The following is a 17551-nucleotide window of genomic DNA, read 5'->3' as shown; positions in this document are numbered from 1 at the left end:
TTCAACAACGACGCCTCAGTTCACAGTTCACAGTGTGTTTATTTGATAAACTGCAGTTCAGACGTGAAGTGTTCCGGTGCAATACAACAGAATCATGGTCGAAAACATTCAGAAATCAACAGAAAATACAATATTTCATCGTCATGACGTCTACGTACTGTATTACAGAGATATCTGTTTGCATGCTAAACAGCGTTGGAGGCGGAGCCCGGTTCATTCGCCGACCGAGCTGCTAACTTCCTGTTTAGCGCCCGTCTGACTTGAGCAGAGATAAAATAATTTAACCGAGCGGCTTAAAACAAATATCCAACATTTTACAGACGCTTCTTTCACAATGTAAGCTTGTCAACCAACTGCACGGCTAACGGAGCTAACAAGCTAACAGCAGCTACAGGTAGCATTTTAATATTTGCTGTGTTTTGAATGTGACAGGTGGCCAATTCTTACATATTGACTTACATGTGTATTAAAAACATATAAAACATAAAATAAGCATGTCAGACACACAAAGTGAAGAGATGATGAAAACATACGTCAACACGTTTTATATGTGTATATATAGTACAAACAGAGAGCGTGACGAGACAAACAGAAACTAAAGACTTTAGATTTTTTAATATCAGTTCAATTAAAAACAAAAGAATCAAAACTGTTCTTCTTAAATTCCATCAGTTATTACAAAAGTTAACCACCAACGACAGAACACTTTGCCTCCGGACGCCTCCGTGCTCCTGGTTGTCCTCGTCAGCGTCATGGAGGAATTTCAGACACCGTGTCCCATCATGCTCTGCTGCTGCTGGACCGGTTCACCTCCGTCACCACCGTGGACACAGCGGAGAGCGGGGTGGCGTAGGCGGAGGCCATGCTCTGTAAACCCGCCATCAGGCAGCGCCAGCTGAAACGCAGCGCCTTCCCCAAGTTCTGACAGACGGAGGACAGGGAATAAAAACTCACAGACCATTTTGTTTTTCAGATTAGATGTTTCCTGTTTTATTTTGTAGGGTTAATCCTCGTGTGATTAAAGCTTCCTGTCTTTGTGTTTGTTCCTGCCGTGTCGTCTGTAGTTGTATTAGTTTGTGCTGCTGAGTGTTGAGACAAACAGAAGACACAGAGACAAGACATGAAGCACAAACCAGGGGGAAGAGACAACGACAGGAAGTGAACTCTACAAAATAAAACAGGAAGCATCTTAAATTAACTTTTCATTTCCATTTGTTATATATAAATCAAGTGGGTGTGGTTATTTCACATCGTTAAAGCCAACTGCAGTAAAAGAACATTAAAAAGGAGAGAATTCCTGGAGGGTGGAAGAACAAAATGCTAACGTTAGCTACATGATACATGCTGAGGAACACATGTGGTTCACTGGTTCTCCAGGTAAACAAAGCAACCAAGACTGTCCACAAACAGGATCGCTGCAGATTAACACTTGTGTTATTCAGTACAGATCCACTTTCTCCAGTTCTCACAACAGGGCGCGAACATCGGGCGCCGTTTAGCTCAGTGGGTCGAGCAGCGTCCCATGTACAGCGGCTTTGCTCTCGCTGCAGCCGCCCCGGGTTCGAGTCCCGGCCTCGAGTCCTGGGTTCGAGTCCTGGGTTCGAGTCCTTTGCTGCGTGCCACTCCCCCCCTCTCTCTCTCATCCTGTTTCCTGTCATGTCTTCAACTGTCCTGTCAATAAAGCCAAAGGCCAAAACAATATACTGTCCAAGCTAAACACTGAGTCATTGTGTTAGCATTAGCATTAGCCAGCGCGCTCTGCTGCTCCAGCTGTTTGAATGAAGTCACGTTTTGTTTTCATTCTTCAGGCTGATGAAGCTCCAGTGTGTCGAGGTCAAAGGTCGAACTCACCGAGTCGATGTTTAACAGGATTCAACATTTAGAATATTTATGTTTCTGTCACAAATGTTTTATTCTTCAGTTTTTAACTTTTGTTTGTTTGATTTCAGTTGAAGTGACAAATGAACTTTTAATTAAGTTGACTTCAGTGTTTCATTATTGTTACTTGTACCAGTAGTGCTGATAATAATAGTGTTTATTTAAAATTACCATTTTCATGTCTATTTTTAATTGCTGATAATTTTATTTAATTATTTGTATCCATATTTTTCAATTAATTGTTTTTTACATTTTATTTACCTTTGTTAATTTATCATAAATGCTTCAGTAATAATTTAACTGCTTTGTTCATATTTTTTAATGTATCATGTTGTTATCATTATTTCATTTGTATTTATAATATAAAATTTTTGTAAATAATACATTAAAATGTTCAAAATCCCATTTTTTACATTCTATGCACTGTTGTTGTCTTTATCTAATTATATATATATTTTTATTTAAATAAACTTTTACTTTTATATTAATTAATTGATGTGTAGGTTTATTTTATTGTTTATTTAAAAATATATATTCAATGTTATAATATATTTATCTAAGAACATTATTTTACCATTTTATTTAATTTGTATTTTTAATTTTGTCATATATTATTTTTTAGTTCTTTTTATGATTATTTCTTTTTATAAATAATATTTATATGTATTTTAACTTTCTAAATATTTAAACGGTGCTTTTTGTTTATTTTTGAATACATTATTTTATATATATTTTTCATATGTCCTGACTTTTATTTTATATGAATTAATGTATTTGTGTGCTGGTGTTATATATATTCTTGCTGTGTATAACTGGTTCATGTGTTTAAAGTTTGTGTCGTTTCCACGTGTTCGTCTGTTATCAGCTGTTTTATTGATGAGTCATGTGTCTCCTCACACCTACTCAGGTCAAAGGTCATGGCTCGTCTTACCTTCCTGTACTTCTTGCAGCGCTGCTTCTTCTTCTTCTTCTTCTCCTCCTTCCTCTTCCTCCTCTCCTCGGCCGTCTCCTCCTCCTCCTCCTCGATCAGAGGCTCGTATTGATCCGGCAGGACGGAGAAATAAACTTCTTTGGAGCATTTCTGCGGCTTCTTCGCGGCTGAAGGAGCTCCTTCCTCCTCCTTCTCCTGCGCTCCCATCCCTCGTCTGTCGGACTGTTCCTCCTCCTCCTCCTCCTCGGACCTCCTTGTGTTCGGGCAGGAGGACCTTTGAAACGAGGAGGAGTCTAACTTTATTATCGCCTGGAGCTCCATTCAGACAGGAAGCTGTGGGAGCCTCCACGGAGAAAACACTCAGAGCAGGATTAGAAGAAGAATGTGGAGCAGCTTGTTGTCGACCGGCTGGAGTTCAGTTAGAGAAGTTTGTGTTTGTTCTGCAGAGTAAACACGGACTCACCGGGTCAACAGAGAGGAGCAGGACTGAAGCACAGTACTGGAGTAAATCTACTTAAATACAGAGCTGGACATTGTTAGCTTAACTCAGCTTAGCTTAGCTTAGCATAAAGACTGGAAACAAGTGGAAACAGTTAGCCTGGTTCTGTTCAACCTGGAATAATACACCAAGACCTCTAAAATACACTGCAAAAAATGGGCCTTTCCCACCAAACTCCACTCACTTTTCTCTGAATTCTAGTGAACTTGCTGAAAACACAAACAGGATTCAGTTGGTCAAATAGACGTTTAACACCCAGTGGGCTGGCCCGGTCTGCCGACACCAGAATCCCATCTTTGTCTCTCACTTATGGCTCAGATGTTGAGGTGTCCACATACTTTTGGCCGTGAGGTGTGAGGTGAAGTTCTTCTCTGTCCTTTTCTTTTTTTCTATGCTGTAATAAGTGAAGCTCTGAGAGCCGGAGGGAGAGAAATGGGAGGATTAAGGTAGAAAAACAATATGAACATACCTGAGCTGAACACTGAGGGTCCAGAGCCGCTCGCTGACACTCTGACCAATCAACAGTGTTCTCTGAACAACAACTAACAACACAGCAGAACTGTGATTGGAGGAAAGAAACACAACAGTCCACTGGATGATTTCTTTAATGTCCAGCTCATCTTCTGATATCACAACAGGAAACTGTCAATAAATACATAACTCGTGATGATATGAACCAGCTGTCAGGAGGTTTAACACTAAACCTGAAAGTAACTCCTCAAATGTTTTACAGTTTCAGCCTTAATAACAACATGTTTGAGATCTGTGCAGTAGAAGTAGTGTGCAGCTCCAGCAGCCCGTTGGTTTATGAGGCGTCATGTGATCTCGATGACCTTTGACCCTGCAGACACACAGAGAGGAAAGGAAGGAGTGATTTATTATCACCTGATCAGGCTGTTGATTGATAACTGATGACTCAGGTGCTGAACTCTGGAGCAGGAACATCACGTCCAACATACTATCTGGACAAAACTATGTGGACACGTGATAACTGAACATTACTGGAGTCTCACTGCTGCTTCCACAGCCTCCAGTCTGGACTCAGAACTTTGGATTTAACTTGTGACTTGTTGTTCCGGACTTGATAAACTCCACTTGGGATTTATGGGTCTTGACTTTGGGATTCACTGGACTTGGCTTGATATTTGACCTAAGACTTCCCATCCCAAGTCTGGTTCCAAGTCCTAAGAAGGCCTGAGTTAATCATCCTGATTCTGGACTTGTTGGTGTTGACTTTGGACATATCTGTCTTGACTCTGGACTTCCCGTGGAACTGATTCAGCCTGACGTGGAACTCGTGAGCCTTAATTGGGGACCTCTCTTTGGACTTGTTGGTCTGGACCTGGGACCTCTCTTGGACTTGTTTGTCTGGACCTGGGACCTCTCTTGGACTTGTTGGTCTGGACCTGGGACCTCTCGTGGACTTGTGGTCTGGACCTGGGACCTCTCTTTGGACTTGTTGGTCTGGACCTGGGACCTCTCTTGGACTTGTTTGTCTGGACCTGGGACCTCTCTTGGACTTGTTGGTCTGGACCTGGGACCTCTCGTGGACTTGTGGTCTGGACCTGGGACCTCTCTTTGGACTTGTTGGTCTGGACCTGGGACCTCTCTTGGACTTGTTGGTCTGGACCTGGGACCTCTCTTTGGACTTGTTGGTCTGGACCTGGGACCTCTCATTGGACTAGTTGGTCTGGACCTGGGACCTCTCTTTGGACTTGTTGATCTTGACCTGGGACCTCTCTTGGACTTGTTTGTCTGGACCTGGGACCTCTCTTGGACTTGTTGGTCTGGACCTGGGACCTCTCTTGGACTTGTTGTCTGGACCTGGGACCTCTCTTTGGACTTGTTGGTCTTGACCTGGGACCTCTCATTGGACTAGTTGGTCTGGACCTGGGACCTCTCTTTGGACCTGTTGATCTTGACCTGGGACCTCTCTTGGACTTGTTGGTCTGGACCTGGGACCTCTCTTTGGACCTGTTGATCTTGACCTGGGACCTCTCTTTGGACTTGTTGATCTTGACCTGGGACCTCTCTTTGGACTTGTTGGTCTGGACCTGGGACCTCTCTTTGGACTTGTTGATCTTGACCTGGGACCTCTCTTGGACTTGTTTGTCTGGACCTGGGACCTCTCTTGGACTTGTTGGTCTGGACCTGGGACCTCTCTTGGACTTGTTGTCTGGACCTGGGACCTCTCTTTGGACTTGTTGGTCTTGACCTGGGACCTCTCATTGGACTAGTTGGTCTGGACCTGGGACCTCTCTTTGGACCTGTTGATCTTGACCTGGGACCTCTCTTGGACTTGTTGGTCTGGACCTGGGACCTCTCTTTGGACCTGTTGATCTTGACCTGGGACCTCTCTTTGGACTTGTTGATCTTGACCTGGGACCTCTCTTTGGACTTGTTGGTCTGGACCTGGGACCTCTCTTGGACTTGTTGGTCTTGACCTGGGGCTTGTTAGCCATGACTTGGAACTTCACTCAGGATTTGATGATGCTGGACTTGTTACATGACTTGGGACTTTTTAGTCTTCACTAAGGATATGATTTGGAACTTGGTCTTGATTTTGGACCTTATGTGGGACTCAACATGAGACTTGTTACGTGACTTGGGTTCCTTTGAATCTTAACTTGGAATTAGTCCTGGGATTTGCTTTTACCTTGAGACCTTGGTTGCATCCCCACGACCCTCGGGGAAAAAGCGGAAGAAAACGAAACGAAATGAAACGAAACGAAACGAGACCTTGGTTGGGATTGGTTCCTTGGGATTTGATGGTCTTGACCTGGAACTTGTTTGACCTGATTTGGGTAACTTGAGACTTGTTGGACTCGATCTAGGACTCAAATCTCAAGACGTATTTGTAATGAAAGACAGGACTGAAAACAGAAGACTTAAAGGAAGGAAGTTAAATGGAGAAGTTTCCACAAGAGTTCAATGTTTAATTAGTTTGATGAATCTGACAGAATCAAAAACCAAACAGGAAGTTAAAGTAGATCAAACTGATGGAAATCTAAATGACTTTCAAACTAAGGCTGATAGAGATCGCTGATCAGATGAATCCAAACAAGAGTGATGGAAAATTAAAGTTGACTCACCACACACACACACACACACACACACACACGCTGGTTATTTGAAATGTCAAGTCACAGTTTGTTCATCTCTGACAGGATGTGTGTGTTGTGTGGGTGTGTTTCAATGTGTGTATTTTGTGCTTCAGTGTGTGTGTGATAACAGGAATTGGTTTCAGTGGTTTTTATTCATTCAGCCTTTAGTTTCGTTTGTGTTGGCAGTGACTGAAGTGGCTGACCTGAAACACTTGAACCAAACGACGACTGGAACTCAAACTGTGTCAACGCTTCAGACGGATGTCGTCAAAATACTGGAGTGTTCTTTAATTAACCTGATGAGCATCAAACTCTCATCAAAATAAATCGATGTGAAAACCGAAACCTGTATCTTTTCATCTCCGTCTCGAAATGAGTCTGGAAAGTTTTAGTTTCTTCAAAAACAATGGCCTGAAGTTCAAACCGCTCATCAGACTGTACAGACAAGTTCAAACAGACGTTTCTTACATTTGTGTCGGGCAGCGTGACGGTCAGTCCAGCCGGGGTCCTCGTGCTCAGACTCAGCTTCTTCTTCCACAGATAATAATACTCCACACACTGGGAGAGGGACTTGGTCTGAACCTGAACACACAAACAACATCAACTTGTTGGGACTTGTAAGTCTTGGTCTTGGGCTCTCGACTTTAGGCCCATGTGGTCTTTACTGTTACATGACTTGGGACTTGTGGGTCTTGACTAGGGAATTGTCATTGGACTTGTTTTAGGATTGGGTAATCCTGATTTGGACTTGTAGGCCTTGACTTGGGACTAAACATTGGACTTGGTAGTCTTGTATTGGGACTTCCAATCGCTGACTTCAGTGTTAACTTGGGATTTGGCGGTTGTGTTAGCCTTGACTCTGGACCTGACTCGGGACCTGATGGTTTAGACTTGGGACTTGTTAGTGCACCACACCGACTGATGTTGGAAGAGAAACTCACCACTTTCTGGATCTTGCTGAAGTCTTTTTGATGAAGCTGCAGTGATTTAACCATGGACCTTCTCTCTGCTGCACTCCAGCCTGTAAAATACATGAAACATACTTAACTTGAGTAGAATGAGCACAACACTGGAGTAAATATGTGGCTGGTATAAAGACAATAAATACTTGGACACTGTTGATCTGTGTCCTGGCTGTTGTCGGAGGTTTCAGGGGTTGAAAGCAGCTTCGCGACCGTCAGCTGGAACACCAAAACAAACACTGAGCTCAGCACCACTACCATTTTGTGGGACTAAAGACAAAAACTTCTTCATACAATTAAAGGAACAGTTTTAATATTTTGGGACACACACAGGATGTCAGGAAGTTGTTAGCGTAGCCTAGCATAAAGACTGGAATACAGATTCAGTTGCAGATAGCTAACGCGTGTAGCTCAGCAGCTACCGTGAAGATTTCTATCTGCAGACTGTGATCACAGCAGACGAGCTGTGTGGAGACATCTGAGGGTTCTTTGGATGTTTCTCTGTCTTAAATCAAGTCTCAGCTGCTTCAGTTGTTCAGCAGAATGCTGCAACTCTGTTTCGCTGTGACGCTCCAGAACTGTTCTGTGGACTGCGACACTTTAAATTCTTTTAACCTGTAAACAAACAGAAGTGTGAAAACCACCGTTCGTGGTGTTGGGGGGAGTTTTGTGCTGGAAATATTTCTTGTCAGTGACGTGACAGTTTGTGAGTCGTGTGACCACAGTGAGGCCGTGAGGGTCCTGATCAGAGGCCAGAAACCGAAACTAACACAGGCCGTCTGAAACTCTACTGTACAAGAAGTGCTCTCATCTCAGTGTCAGACAGGAAGCAGGTTTGTATTTTCCAGCATGTTGAACTGCTCCTTTAAAGCTTCAGTGAAGGTGATGTTTGCTATTTTAGGTGATGTTTAAATGACGATCTGAATGTGGATAATTTAATCTAAAACAAACCAAACAGCCAATTAGATTTTACCAGGAAGTCTCCTCTGCACTCTGATAGGACGTGGAGGGCCGACTCTGGGCTGGCCCCGCCCCCTGGCACCACGCTGGAACGAACCATCGTCAGCAGAGCTTCAACTGGATGAACAATGTGTCAATCAATAACATCATCCAATGAGAATCAGGGTTGTAACAGAATGAGAAGATCTTTGAATGTAGCTACCTCTCAGCTGATTGACAGGACGCTCCAGCTCCTCGCATGGCATCCACAGCAGCAGTGCATTGTGGGAGTCTGAGTGGGCGTATTTACGCCTTTGTAGGGGCGGGATTTCAGCCTGGAAGCCCCGCCCTACGTTGATCCGCCTGTGATTGACAGCTCAGTGTGAACGATGACAACATCTCACAAAAAAAACACTTCAGGTGAATGTTACGTACGGCTTATTGATCCCCGTCGTTAAGGTCCCAGGAGGTGGAGAAGCCGTCTCCATGGCAACCAGATCATTGAGTCCATCTGCTAATCAGAGACACAGCTGAATACTGTGTCATTCATATCACGTGGAGGAAACAGTTAAAGTCTCCTGCTGCTCATTTGACAGTAAATATTAAGTGTACGGAGGTTAAAATGTTTTACTGGAATATTTGTAGATAATTCTAGATTTCGTAAATTGAAAATAAACAATGAAATATCGTCATTAACACATTACTAATATAACACTTTTGCTAATCATCACATAAATGTGGTTGTGAATCAGCAGTGATCAGATTCCACAGAGTGAAAACGTAACTTTTCAAAGTATCAATAAATGTCCCATTAACATCGGAGCGGGCTTCTTAGTAATGGAGTGGTTAGTTTATTGATTAGTTCTGTCTTACTGTGTGTGTTGTGAAGCTGCACAGTCTGGACCCGCTGCTGCCTCCTGGTGGTGAGCGAGCAGTACAACCCCGGCCCCGCCCTGAGGGGGCACAGCATGGGTGGAGGGGTGTAGTGTGCGCCTCCACCCTCAGCCTCCTTCTCCTCGTCTCGGTGCAGCAGGCTGCGGTAGAGCACAGAGCGTCCGCCGGCTGGAGAGAGGCGCCTGAGTCTCCTCTGTGCGCTCCTGCTCGCCTTCACCGGGCCTCCGGATTGGACGGGCACGGTGACGGGCATCACCATGGAGACCGAGGGTGGGACCAGTGGGGAGGAGTCCTCGACCTGGAGAAACAAAGGTGAGGAAGACTTGACCTGCTGTTGCATGAGGCGGCCACCAGGGGGCCAGACAGCGCGTGTGTACACAAACATGTTTACAATACGTTGAGGGGACATACGTCTGCTCACCACAAGCTGGGCCCCCAAGGTAAACAGCTAAGATTAACTAATTCAGTTCTGTTTTTTCATAGTAAAGTTTTGAATCATTAATATAACTCAGCACCTTGTTCAGCCATGCAGCCGGTCTGGAGCCGCTGTGGGAGCGCATGTGTCCGTTCAGCGCCGGCAGACTCCTGAAATCTCGTTTACACACCGTACACATCAGCCTACACAGAAAACAGTTCACACCTGTTATTGTTTATAATTCTGTGAATCGATCGCACATCTTCATCATCATCATCATCATCATCATCTTCGTCATCTTCAGTCAGTTACCTGCTGTCGAGGAGTTCTATGCTGTTTTTAGGTTGTTTGATCTGAAAATGAAGTGAAAATTAATTGATTAAATTAAAACTGAATGATAAAAGAATCACAATCACTGTTTTTAACAGGCAGAAAGCTCTAGCAGAACCGGACCCAATGGTGCGCGGACGTCTTCCTCGACCGGTTGGTCCACCCAAAGTATACAGCACAGATAAATAAAAATGCGGTTCTCTGACTCTGATCAAGGTAATATTAGGAAATAACTGGAAATAACTTTGAACAATTTTCTTTTACACACCCAGTTCCAGTCGGCCTGGCCTCCATCTCCTCCTCCCCGTCCTCTTCCTCCTCTTCCTCTTCCTCTTCCTCCTCCTCTTCCTCTTCCTCCTCCTCCACTCTCTTCTCTCCAGCTCAGCCCAGCAGGAAGGCCTGAAGTCTGGGTGCTGCTGCTGACGTCCTGGCCTCCTCCCTGTGGAGAGAAACGGCTGTCTGGGTTCACTGCGGCGTTGAGGAGGCCCGTCTGGTCCTGGATCAGCTCACTTTGGCTCGGGAGGAGGTGCTGCTCGGAGATCATCTGGTAGCCGTCACACTCCTGCAGACAGCAGCTGAGGGTTGTATCTCTGCTCAGCTGTCCAGATGTTTGTGCGTGGAGATCCAGTCTGTCCTCCCTGGGGTGTAGGTGAGGACCCGGGCTGGAGATCGTCGGGGTTTGTGGGTAATGAGGACTTGGACCAGGAGTGTTGGGGCTACAGAAGGGCTGCGGGGTGTTGTTGTGGAAAAACTGAGTGCTGGAGGAGTCTTCAGCAGGAGACGAGCTGAAGTCGGAGCTCCATCTTCCCAGGGTGACTTCTCCGGACATGGAGCCCAGCGGAGAGCACTGCAGCTGGTGCCGATTTGGCCCGAGACACCTCCAGGTGTCCCGACCTGGACCAGGTGTGTCACCCTGTTCATATGAGCCAATGGAGAGGTCTGTGTGGTGGGTGACTCCAGTACTGAACTGGTTCTGGAGATGGAGATTCAGGTGGGCTGTGGTCTGGTTCTGTTTTGGATCAAACACAAACAGATCAGCAACACTGTGATCATGTAGGACAGTTCTGGTTCTGGTTTTTGTTGGAATACGATAGACGATGATCTTACCTGATAGGAGTAACTGTAGGAAGGATCAGCTCTGCTCCAGGTTGGATCGTCTAAAGTTGGATCTGGGTTTTGGTTGGGGAGGTGGTGCAGGGGCGGGGAGAGCAGGGAAGGGAAGCCCACCTGAGGCTGGGGTGCAAAGTGAGGGGAGGTCACCTGAGGCTGGGGTGCAAAGTGAGGGGAGGTCACCTGAGGCTGGGGTGCAAAGTGAGGGGAGGTCACCTGAGGCTGGGGTGCATAGTGAGGGGAGGTTACCTGAGGCTGGGGTGCATAGTGAGGGGAGGTTACCTGAGGCTGGGGAAACAGGTTGGGGGATGGAACATAGGGATGTTGGAGGTTAGGGGAGGTCACCTGGGACCAGGGCCCACAGTGAGGGGAGGTTTGTTGGGGCTGATAGAAGAGGTGAGGGGAGGTCACCTGGGTCTCAGGTACGATGTGAGGGGAGGTCACCTGAGGAGGGAGGTGATGGTGAGGGGAGGTCACCTGAGGAGGGAGGTGATGGTGAGGGGAGGTCACCTGAGGAGGGAGGTGATGGTGAGGGGACTCGGGGACGTGAGGTGAGGATACTTGGTTCTGAGGTACGAGGTGATAGGAAGGTAACTGTGGATGAAGAGAGCAAACAAATACTTGTGTAACGTAACGCAGAGCATAAACAACTTAATCACGTCAAAGAACTGTGTCATTAAAGTGTGTCACGAAGTAAAGCACATCAATAAACGAGAGCATAAATAAGTAAATATATAAATTAGTGTTTACGTGTGTCAGCTGATAGGTCAGTGCATAAATCAATACATTCATTAAGTTAGTGTGTAATTAATAACAACCTTAGTGCTGAGATGGTTTCCATGGTTTCCGTCTGACGAAGGGGAGGAGATGAAAGGAGCTGACTGAGACAGGGAGGAGTGATGCATCATGGGAGGAGGAGAGGACGAGGAGAACGACCACATGTCAGACATGATGTCACACACAGCTGTTAACACGGAGCTCAGGTGTGTTTGTGAGCATGTTCGTGTGCGTGTGCAGCAGGTTGTGTGTTCTTTATGAGAGTCTGATGATCTGCAGGACGACAGAGGAAGTAACACTCAGAGACCATGAGGCTGTTTGAGCAGAACCACTCTGCTGGCTTCAGTACGAGGATCTGAACCAGCCATTCCTCCCTGACTGCCCCGACCCAGGAGCAACCTCCAGGGCTGAACCACCAAAGGCCGCAGTTCCTCTAACGACCACTCGAGGCTCCAACAGTGAGTCAATCTCCATCGAAGCTCATTTTAAACTTTACAGCAGAAGTAAAGATGTTCACAGGTTTCTGAAACTCACTGTTTTAAATTATATTGAGGCTTCAGGTTATGCATATTTGTGGGTGTGGCCTCTTTGAGTGACAGGTAGTTGCTCAGCTGATTCAGTCACTGTTCTTCACCTCTCATGGTGTCTGTGGAGATTATAACTTCAGATGTCAGACACATAATCTTTGCTTCTGTGTGGTTAATCGGACTGACAGACGGGAGGGGAGGGACAGACGCTGGTGTTTTGGATTAAGCAGCTTCTGTGTTAGCGTTAGCCTGCAGACAGCGGCCGGAGTCTGATTTTAAACTTTTGGGATTAAAAGGTGGATTTATGGTAACGAGCCGCTGAGGATCTGAAATCAACAGTAATGTTCTTTATTACTGCTGAAGGAGGGAAATGTAGTTTACGTCATGACGTTCAGAGAAGACGCTGCAGGAAAACAGAGAGAGAAACCCGGTGTGGTGAGTTCTGACTTCACTCAGAGACTCAACTCACCACAGTTAGAAACTGGTTGTTGCTTGCTAGCTTGCAGCATCTGCTAGTTTTAGCTAGCTGGGCTTGTTAAACTCCAGCTCCACCTCTTTGCCCATGTTTGAGTCGGGAGCTGCACCCTGACTCAGACGGTTTGGTGAAGCTCCTCTTCAGTTTGAACTACAACTGATTTCGTACTCTGATGTTCAGGAAGTTGTTACCTACAAAACCTTCTTGGCCTCCTTGTTGGATGAGTTTACTGTCTTTTAGTTCCCTAGTTCTGGATGTTTCTGCTTCTGAAAGGGTGTCAGTGAGTTCAGTAACGTGTTGACATAAATATCTGTGGATGCTGACGGCTGCAGACCACACAGCAGCTGAACGTGTGACATGACTAAGTGTGAATGTGTGATAACAGGACTCTTCTAAGAAATGACACCCGGAGATAATTTAACCTTAGCGTCTCTTAAAGCGACACGTCCACTTTAATGTCACATGAAAACCAACACAAGTTATTTTAAATACTCTTTTTTTCTGCGTTCTTTCGTTCAGAAACACGTCGCCAGCTGATCAAAACTTTACATTTAACCTTTGATATTAAACATCGGTCACAGTTTAGTTATTTCCTCTTCAACCTGTTTGTAACATCGTCGATATTTAAACCATAAACATAAGTAATGAAGGACACAGAGTGCTGAAGATGTGTGGAAGTAAAAGTACAATCAGTCATAGCAACAGTTAAATAAATAACTGTTTGAGAAATAAAATCTAAATGACAAAATAACCTCTCACCTGAAACATCATCGACTCCGACTGACTGACTCTGACTGAGTGTGTGTGTGTGTGTGTGTGTGTGTGTGTGTGTGTGTGTTGTCAGGATGTGGTCACATGTTCTTCCTCTCTCGGGTCGTCTCTTCCGACTCGCTGCCTCGTCCTCATCACGATGATCTCACATGCTGATGAGACAGAAGAGATCAAACCAACAAACAACAACAAAAATATATTTTAATTCAAATAAAATAAAATAGAAAGAAAAATAAGAAACACTAAATAAGTAACTAAACGTTTTATCGTTGTATTTGAGTTTGATGTGGATGTTTCAGAGCGGTCAGTGTATTTATTGAGATAGTACAATATTTGTTGTTTGAACATTAGCGACACATTGAGTGTGTTTCTAATAATCAATCAATCATCCAGAGCTAAATTAAACAATAGACAGATTTTATAACACGCTCTTGTTTTCTTGCCTTCAGTTTTGACTTCCTGATATTTACAAATTACAAAAGTGTTTAGGGCTCTAAGATTTTCACAATAAAAAGAGCCTGAATACAGTTTTTTTAAATCATAATTTAAAGGTCAAACACATTTATATTTTAATTGTATGTATACGTGTGTTATTCTTTATTTATCTTTATTAATATACTCTATATGTATTGTTTCCTGCCCAGACACGTGACAGAACTCAGCCCGACATTAACATGATCGCTATTCTGCCTCATTGTTTCTGAATTAATTATTTAATGATTTATTTTTAATGTGGTCGGAACCTTTGTCGATCATATCGCTGGACAGCACGGTGCCTTCACGGTGTGGGACCGAGGTCAGCGCCGAGAGTCGACCGAACCGGAAACATGACAGTTTCGAGCGATTGTACCCTTCAGAATAAAAGCAACGAACGAGGATGTCGGTGTTCAACTGGATTAAATGAAGAAATATAACAATAAATACATTGTTTTGAATCTGTTTTCAATCTTTTTGAATAAAAGAATACATATATAGAAGAAATGCAAACAAAACAACGACAACAGAGTGGAAAAAAAACGTAAAAGGAACGTAATTGTTGTTTATTGTTTGTTTTTATCTTGTACTATTTTAACGATGTCCATCAGAATCTGAAGCTGTTTGTATTCCCATGGTTTTGTTTTTAATCACCTGTAAAGCACTTTGTTTTGCATTTCAGGTGCTTATCAATAAAGTTTGATTGATTGAGCAAACAAGCTGCTTTTATTTTGAAATTCTAGACAGGAATCGGTGTGGGCCGCCGGTCCGCTCGCTTCTGCTCCGGGTTCAGGTCAGCACGAGCTGTGTTTTGATTTATCAATGAAACTCTTTATTAATGACTGTTAATTAGAACGTGACGAATTAAATCAAACAGTGTAGTTTTCAGGGACGTCAGCAGGATGTCAGGCGGAGCTAACGCTAAAGCTAACGTTAAAGCTAAAGCTAACGCTAGCAGACAGAGTGCCGACCTGTCGGGCGGTTAGAGGAGGAGGGCGCAGTGTCGTCATACTTCATGTTACAGGTACATATAAGATAAAATAAAATATTTATTAACTTTATGTTTTATATTTTCAACTGTCAACAACAATAATGAGAGAGGGAGGCGACAAAACAATGTCTACAGGCACGCGCACCATTCCCCGTGTTAAATATGGACTATTAAGTTTTATAATCATAAAATGATAAAACATGTTTATGTACGCGGAGCGGGAAACAACTCCGATAACTAAACTCGGTGTTTTGTTTTATTCGGCCAACAAAGCCAAAACTCAAACATGTTCAGTGATCAGATATACATGAATAAAGTGTGTGATGTCACCGTGTTGGGATGACCTCTGAAGGTCTCACACACATTACCAGGAAGTAAAATAAAACTGAATATTCAAAGTGATTTTAAAACCGTGTCACAGAATCTGTTCTGACGTGTTGACGCTCCACATATTGTTTATTTCCACATTTAAGATGTCATGTGACGCTGTGATGTCACACATCAGGAGGACGCTGTCTCTTCTAAGAGGCTGTCGAACCTTCAGCCAATCAGCTCGCAGCACCTCCACCTTCTTCAGCAGCAGTGATGGAGGTCTGGTCCTGCAGTCCCGGTCCACAGACGTGTACCAGAACCTGGCCCTGGAGGACTGGATCGAGGCAAACGTGGACCTGCAGCAGCGCAGCATCCTGCTGCTGTGGAGGAACCGGCCGGCTGTGGTCATCGGGCGCCATCAGAACCCCTGGAGCGAGTGCAACCTGCCGACCATGAGGAGGGCGGGGATCCCTCTGGCCCGCAGGCGGAGCGGCGGCGGCACCGTTTTCCACGACCTCGGGAACCTCAACCTGACCTTCTTCACCTCCAAGAAGGCGTACGACCGGCAGAGGAACCTGAAGGTCGTCACGGACGCTCTGAGGCGGATCAGACCGGAGCTGGACGTTCACGCCACTGACCGGCTGGACATCGTCCTCAACGGACGCTTCAAGATCTCAGGTAGGGGGCGGCCATCAGGTGAAGACCTCAGGTCAGCGTTGTGTTGTTGTTCATGTGTTTGTTTACAGGGTTGTTGTTGTTTATGTTTCCGTCTGCAGGCAGTGCGTCCAGGCTGAGCAGGAAGTCGTCTTACCATCACTGCACTCTGCTGCACTCTGCCGACCGCTCCGCCCTCGCCACCATGCTCCGCCCCTCTTGCCCTGGTATCCATAGCAACGCCACGCCCAGTGTCCCCTCACTCGTTGCCAACCTGCTGGACCACGCCCCCACGCTGCAGTGGGAGGAGCTGCTGGACGCTGTGGTGCAGCAGTACAACGCAGGTACGTGTGGAGCGAGGCCCCCTGCTGGCCAGCAGGTGGCACTACAGCAACACGTCCACAGGATCGATGCTCCTGACCGAACAGTGTTATAGATCCTTGATCTGGTGGCTTCTGATCGATCTTGAGTTAATTGATAAGAGCAGCTGGAGGTTGTCTGTGCTGCCCTCCAGTGGTTAAGTTTAAATCTTCTCTCCGCCTCCAGAGTTCAGCTTCAGCGCTGTGTCGGCCCTCGTTGACCCCGCTGATGAGGCAGCGTTTCCTGGACTGAGCAGCGCGGCGGCGGAGCTGCGAGGCTGGGACTGGACTTTTGGTAAGACGCCTAAATTCAGCGTCCAGACCGCCCTGCAGCTGCCAGGGGCGGGGTCAGCTGTTAGCTCCGCCCAGCTGGTCATGGACATAAAGAGCGGTGTGATCGAGCGCTGCCAGTTGGACGTTCCTGACGACTGGCTGCCTCGGCGACTGAGCGGCGAGCTGAGCGGCGTGCTGGTTGGAGAGAGGTTCTGTGGTCATCGAGCGGCTGCGGCGTTTACCGCGCTGCTGCGGTGTGAGAGCGGCGAGCTGCAGGACAGACTGAAGACGCTGTGTGACGCCGTGGTGACGGCGATGGGCTGAAGAGATCCGACTGGACTGGGCGATGTACAGCAGATCAACAGGGACAGAATGAATAAAAAACAGTTTATGTTCATGTTTTTTATTTTCTCTGAATCGTTTTAAGATTCTTAAGAACATGAAATTCACAGTTTTACATACAAATCTCTACAAAACATCATGAAATAAATAAAAATGAAATAAAGCAATAAAATGTTTTTATTTGAGTGAATAAATAAAATAGTTTCCGTGTATTAGTTGATTTAATCAGTGACTCTGTGATTCTGGATCAGTGTTTGACTCTTGTGGGTCAGAAACACGACTGGACGGGTCACGTCGCAGGACGCATGCGCAGTGCTCCCGATTCGAGCCATGCGTGCTGCTGGGAGCTCTGTCGAAGACGAGAGGGAAAAGAAGAGGTGTCACTCTGTGGGGTTCTCCTGGAACTGAATGTTGGTTTAATTAACTGTCAGCATGTTGGTGAAATGTGACTTTATTACACATTTATAATATATTGTTTTATCTTATTATTACTTAGAGATTTCCATGTCTGTGACGGGTTCCACATTCTTACAG

The 17551-nt window shown here is 45.4% G+C and overlaps 3 protein-coding genes across 6 annotated transcripts; 1 reads left to right on the top strand and 2 right to left on the bottom strand.

Annotated features, from left to right (window-relative positions):
- Positions 1-19: 19 nt before the first annotated feature.
- Positions 20-3854, bottom strand: LOC115576695 (uncharacterized protein C1orf115-like). Its single transcript, XM_030409281.1, has 3 exons — positions 3778-3854; positions 2810-3083; positions 20-921 (listed from the first exon to the last, which is right to left on the bottom strand). The coding sequence occupies exons 2-3, from the start codon at positions 3014-3016 to the stop codon at positions 781-783; spliced, it is 348 nt and encodes a 115-aa protein (XP_030265141.1). The 5' UTR covers positions 3017-3083; positions 3778-3854; the 3' UTR covers positions 20-780.
- Positions 3855-3895: 41 nt separating this feature from the next.
- On the bottom strand, positions 3896-12109 carry LOC115576623 (transcriptional-regulating factor 1-like). Of its 2 annotated transcripts, none has more exons than XM_030409185.1 (13): positions 11881-12109; positions 11060-11656; positions 10221-10961; positions 9935-9975; positions 9723-9825; positions 9187-9505; positions 8749-8827; positions 8537-8676; positions 8348-8451; positions 7521-7593; positions 7354-7433; positions 6881-6994; positions 3896-4149 (listed from the first exon to the last, which is right to left on the bottom strand). In XM_030409185.1, the coding sequence occupies exons 1-13, from the start codon at positions 12010-12012 to the stop codon at positions 4114-4116; spliced, it is 2559 nt and encodes an 852-aa protein (XP_030265045.1). In that variant the 5' UTR covers positions 12013-12109; the 3' UTR covers positions 3896-4113. The 2 variants fall into 2 exon arrangements, with proteins under 2 accessions (XP_030265045.1, XP_030265046.1); XM_030409186.1 differs by having other exon boundaries at positions 8749-8824; positions 11881-12039.
- A 2715-nt stretch (positions 12110-14824) lies between these two features.
- On the top strand, positions 14825-17247 carry lipt1 (lipoyltransferase 1). Of its 3 annotated transcripts, none has more exons than XM_030409240.1 (4): positions 14825-14879; positions 15551-16067; positions 16166-16387; positions 16590-17247. In XM_030409240.1, the coding sequence occupies exons 2-4, from the start codon at positions 15551-15553 to the stop codon at positions 16997-16999; spliced, it is 1149 nt and encodes a 382-aa protein (XP_030265100.1). In that variant the 5' UTR covers positions 14825-14879; the 3' UTR covers positions 17000-17247. The 3 variants fall into 3 exon arrangements, with proteins under 3 accessions (XP_030265100.1, XP_030265099.1, XP_030265101.1); XM_030409239.1 differs by having other exon boundaries at positions 14838-15110; XM_030409241.1 differs by having other exon boundaries at positions 14862-14879; positions 15586-16067.
- The last annotated feature ends 304 nt before the right edge of the window (positions 17248-17551 follow it).

This window comes from Sparus aurata, chromosome 24 (assembly GCF_900880675.1).
Source record: "Sparus aurata chromosome 24, fSpaAur1.1, whole genome shotgun sequence".
In the NCBI taxonomy this organism is placed as follows: domain Eukaryota; kingdom Metazoa; phylum Chordata; class Actinopteri; order Spariformes; family Sparidae; genus Sparus; species Sparus aurata.
This window is presented reverse-complemented; position numbering and strand designations above follow the sequence as displayed.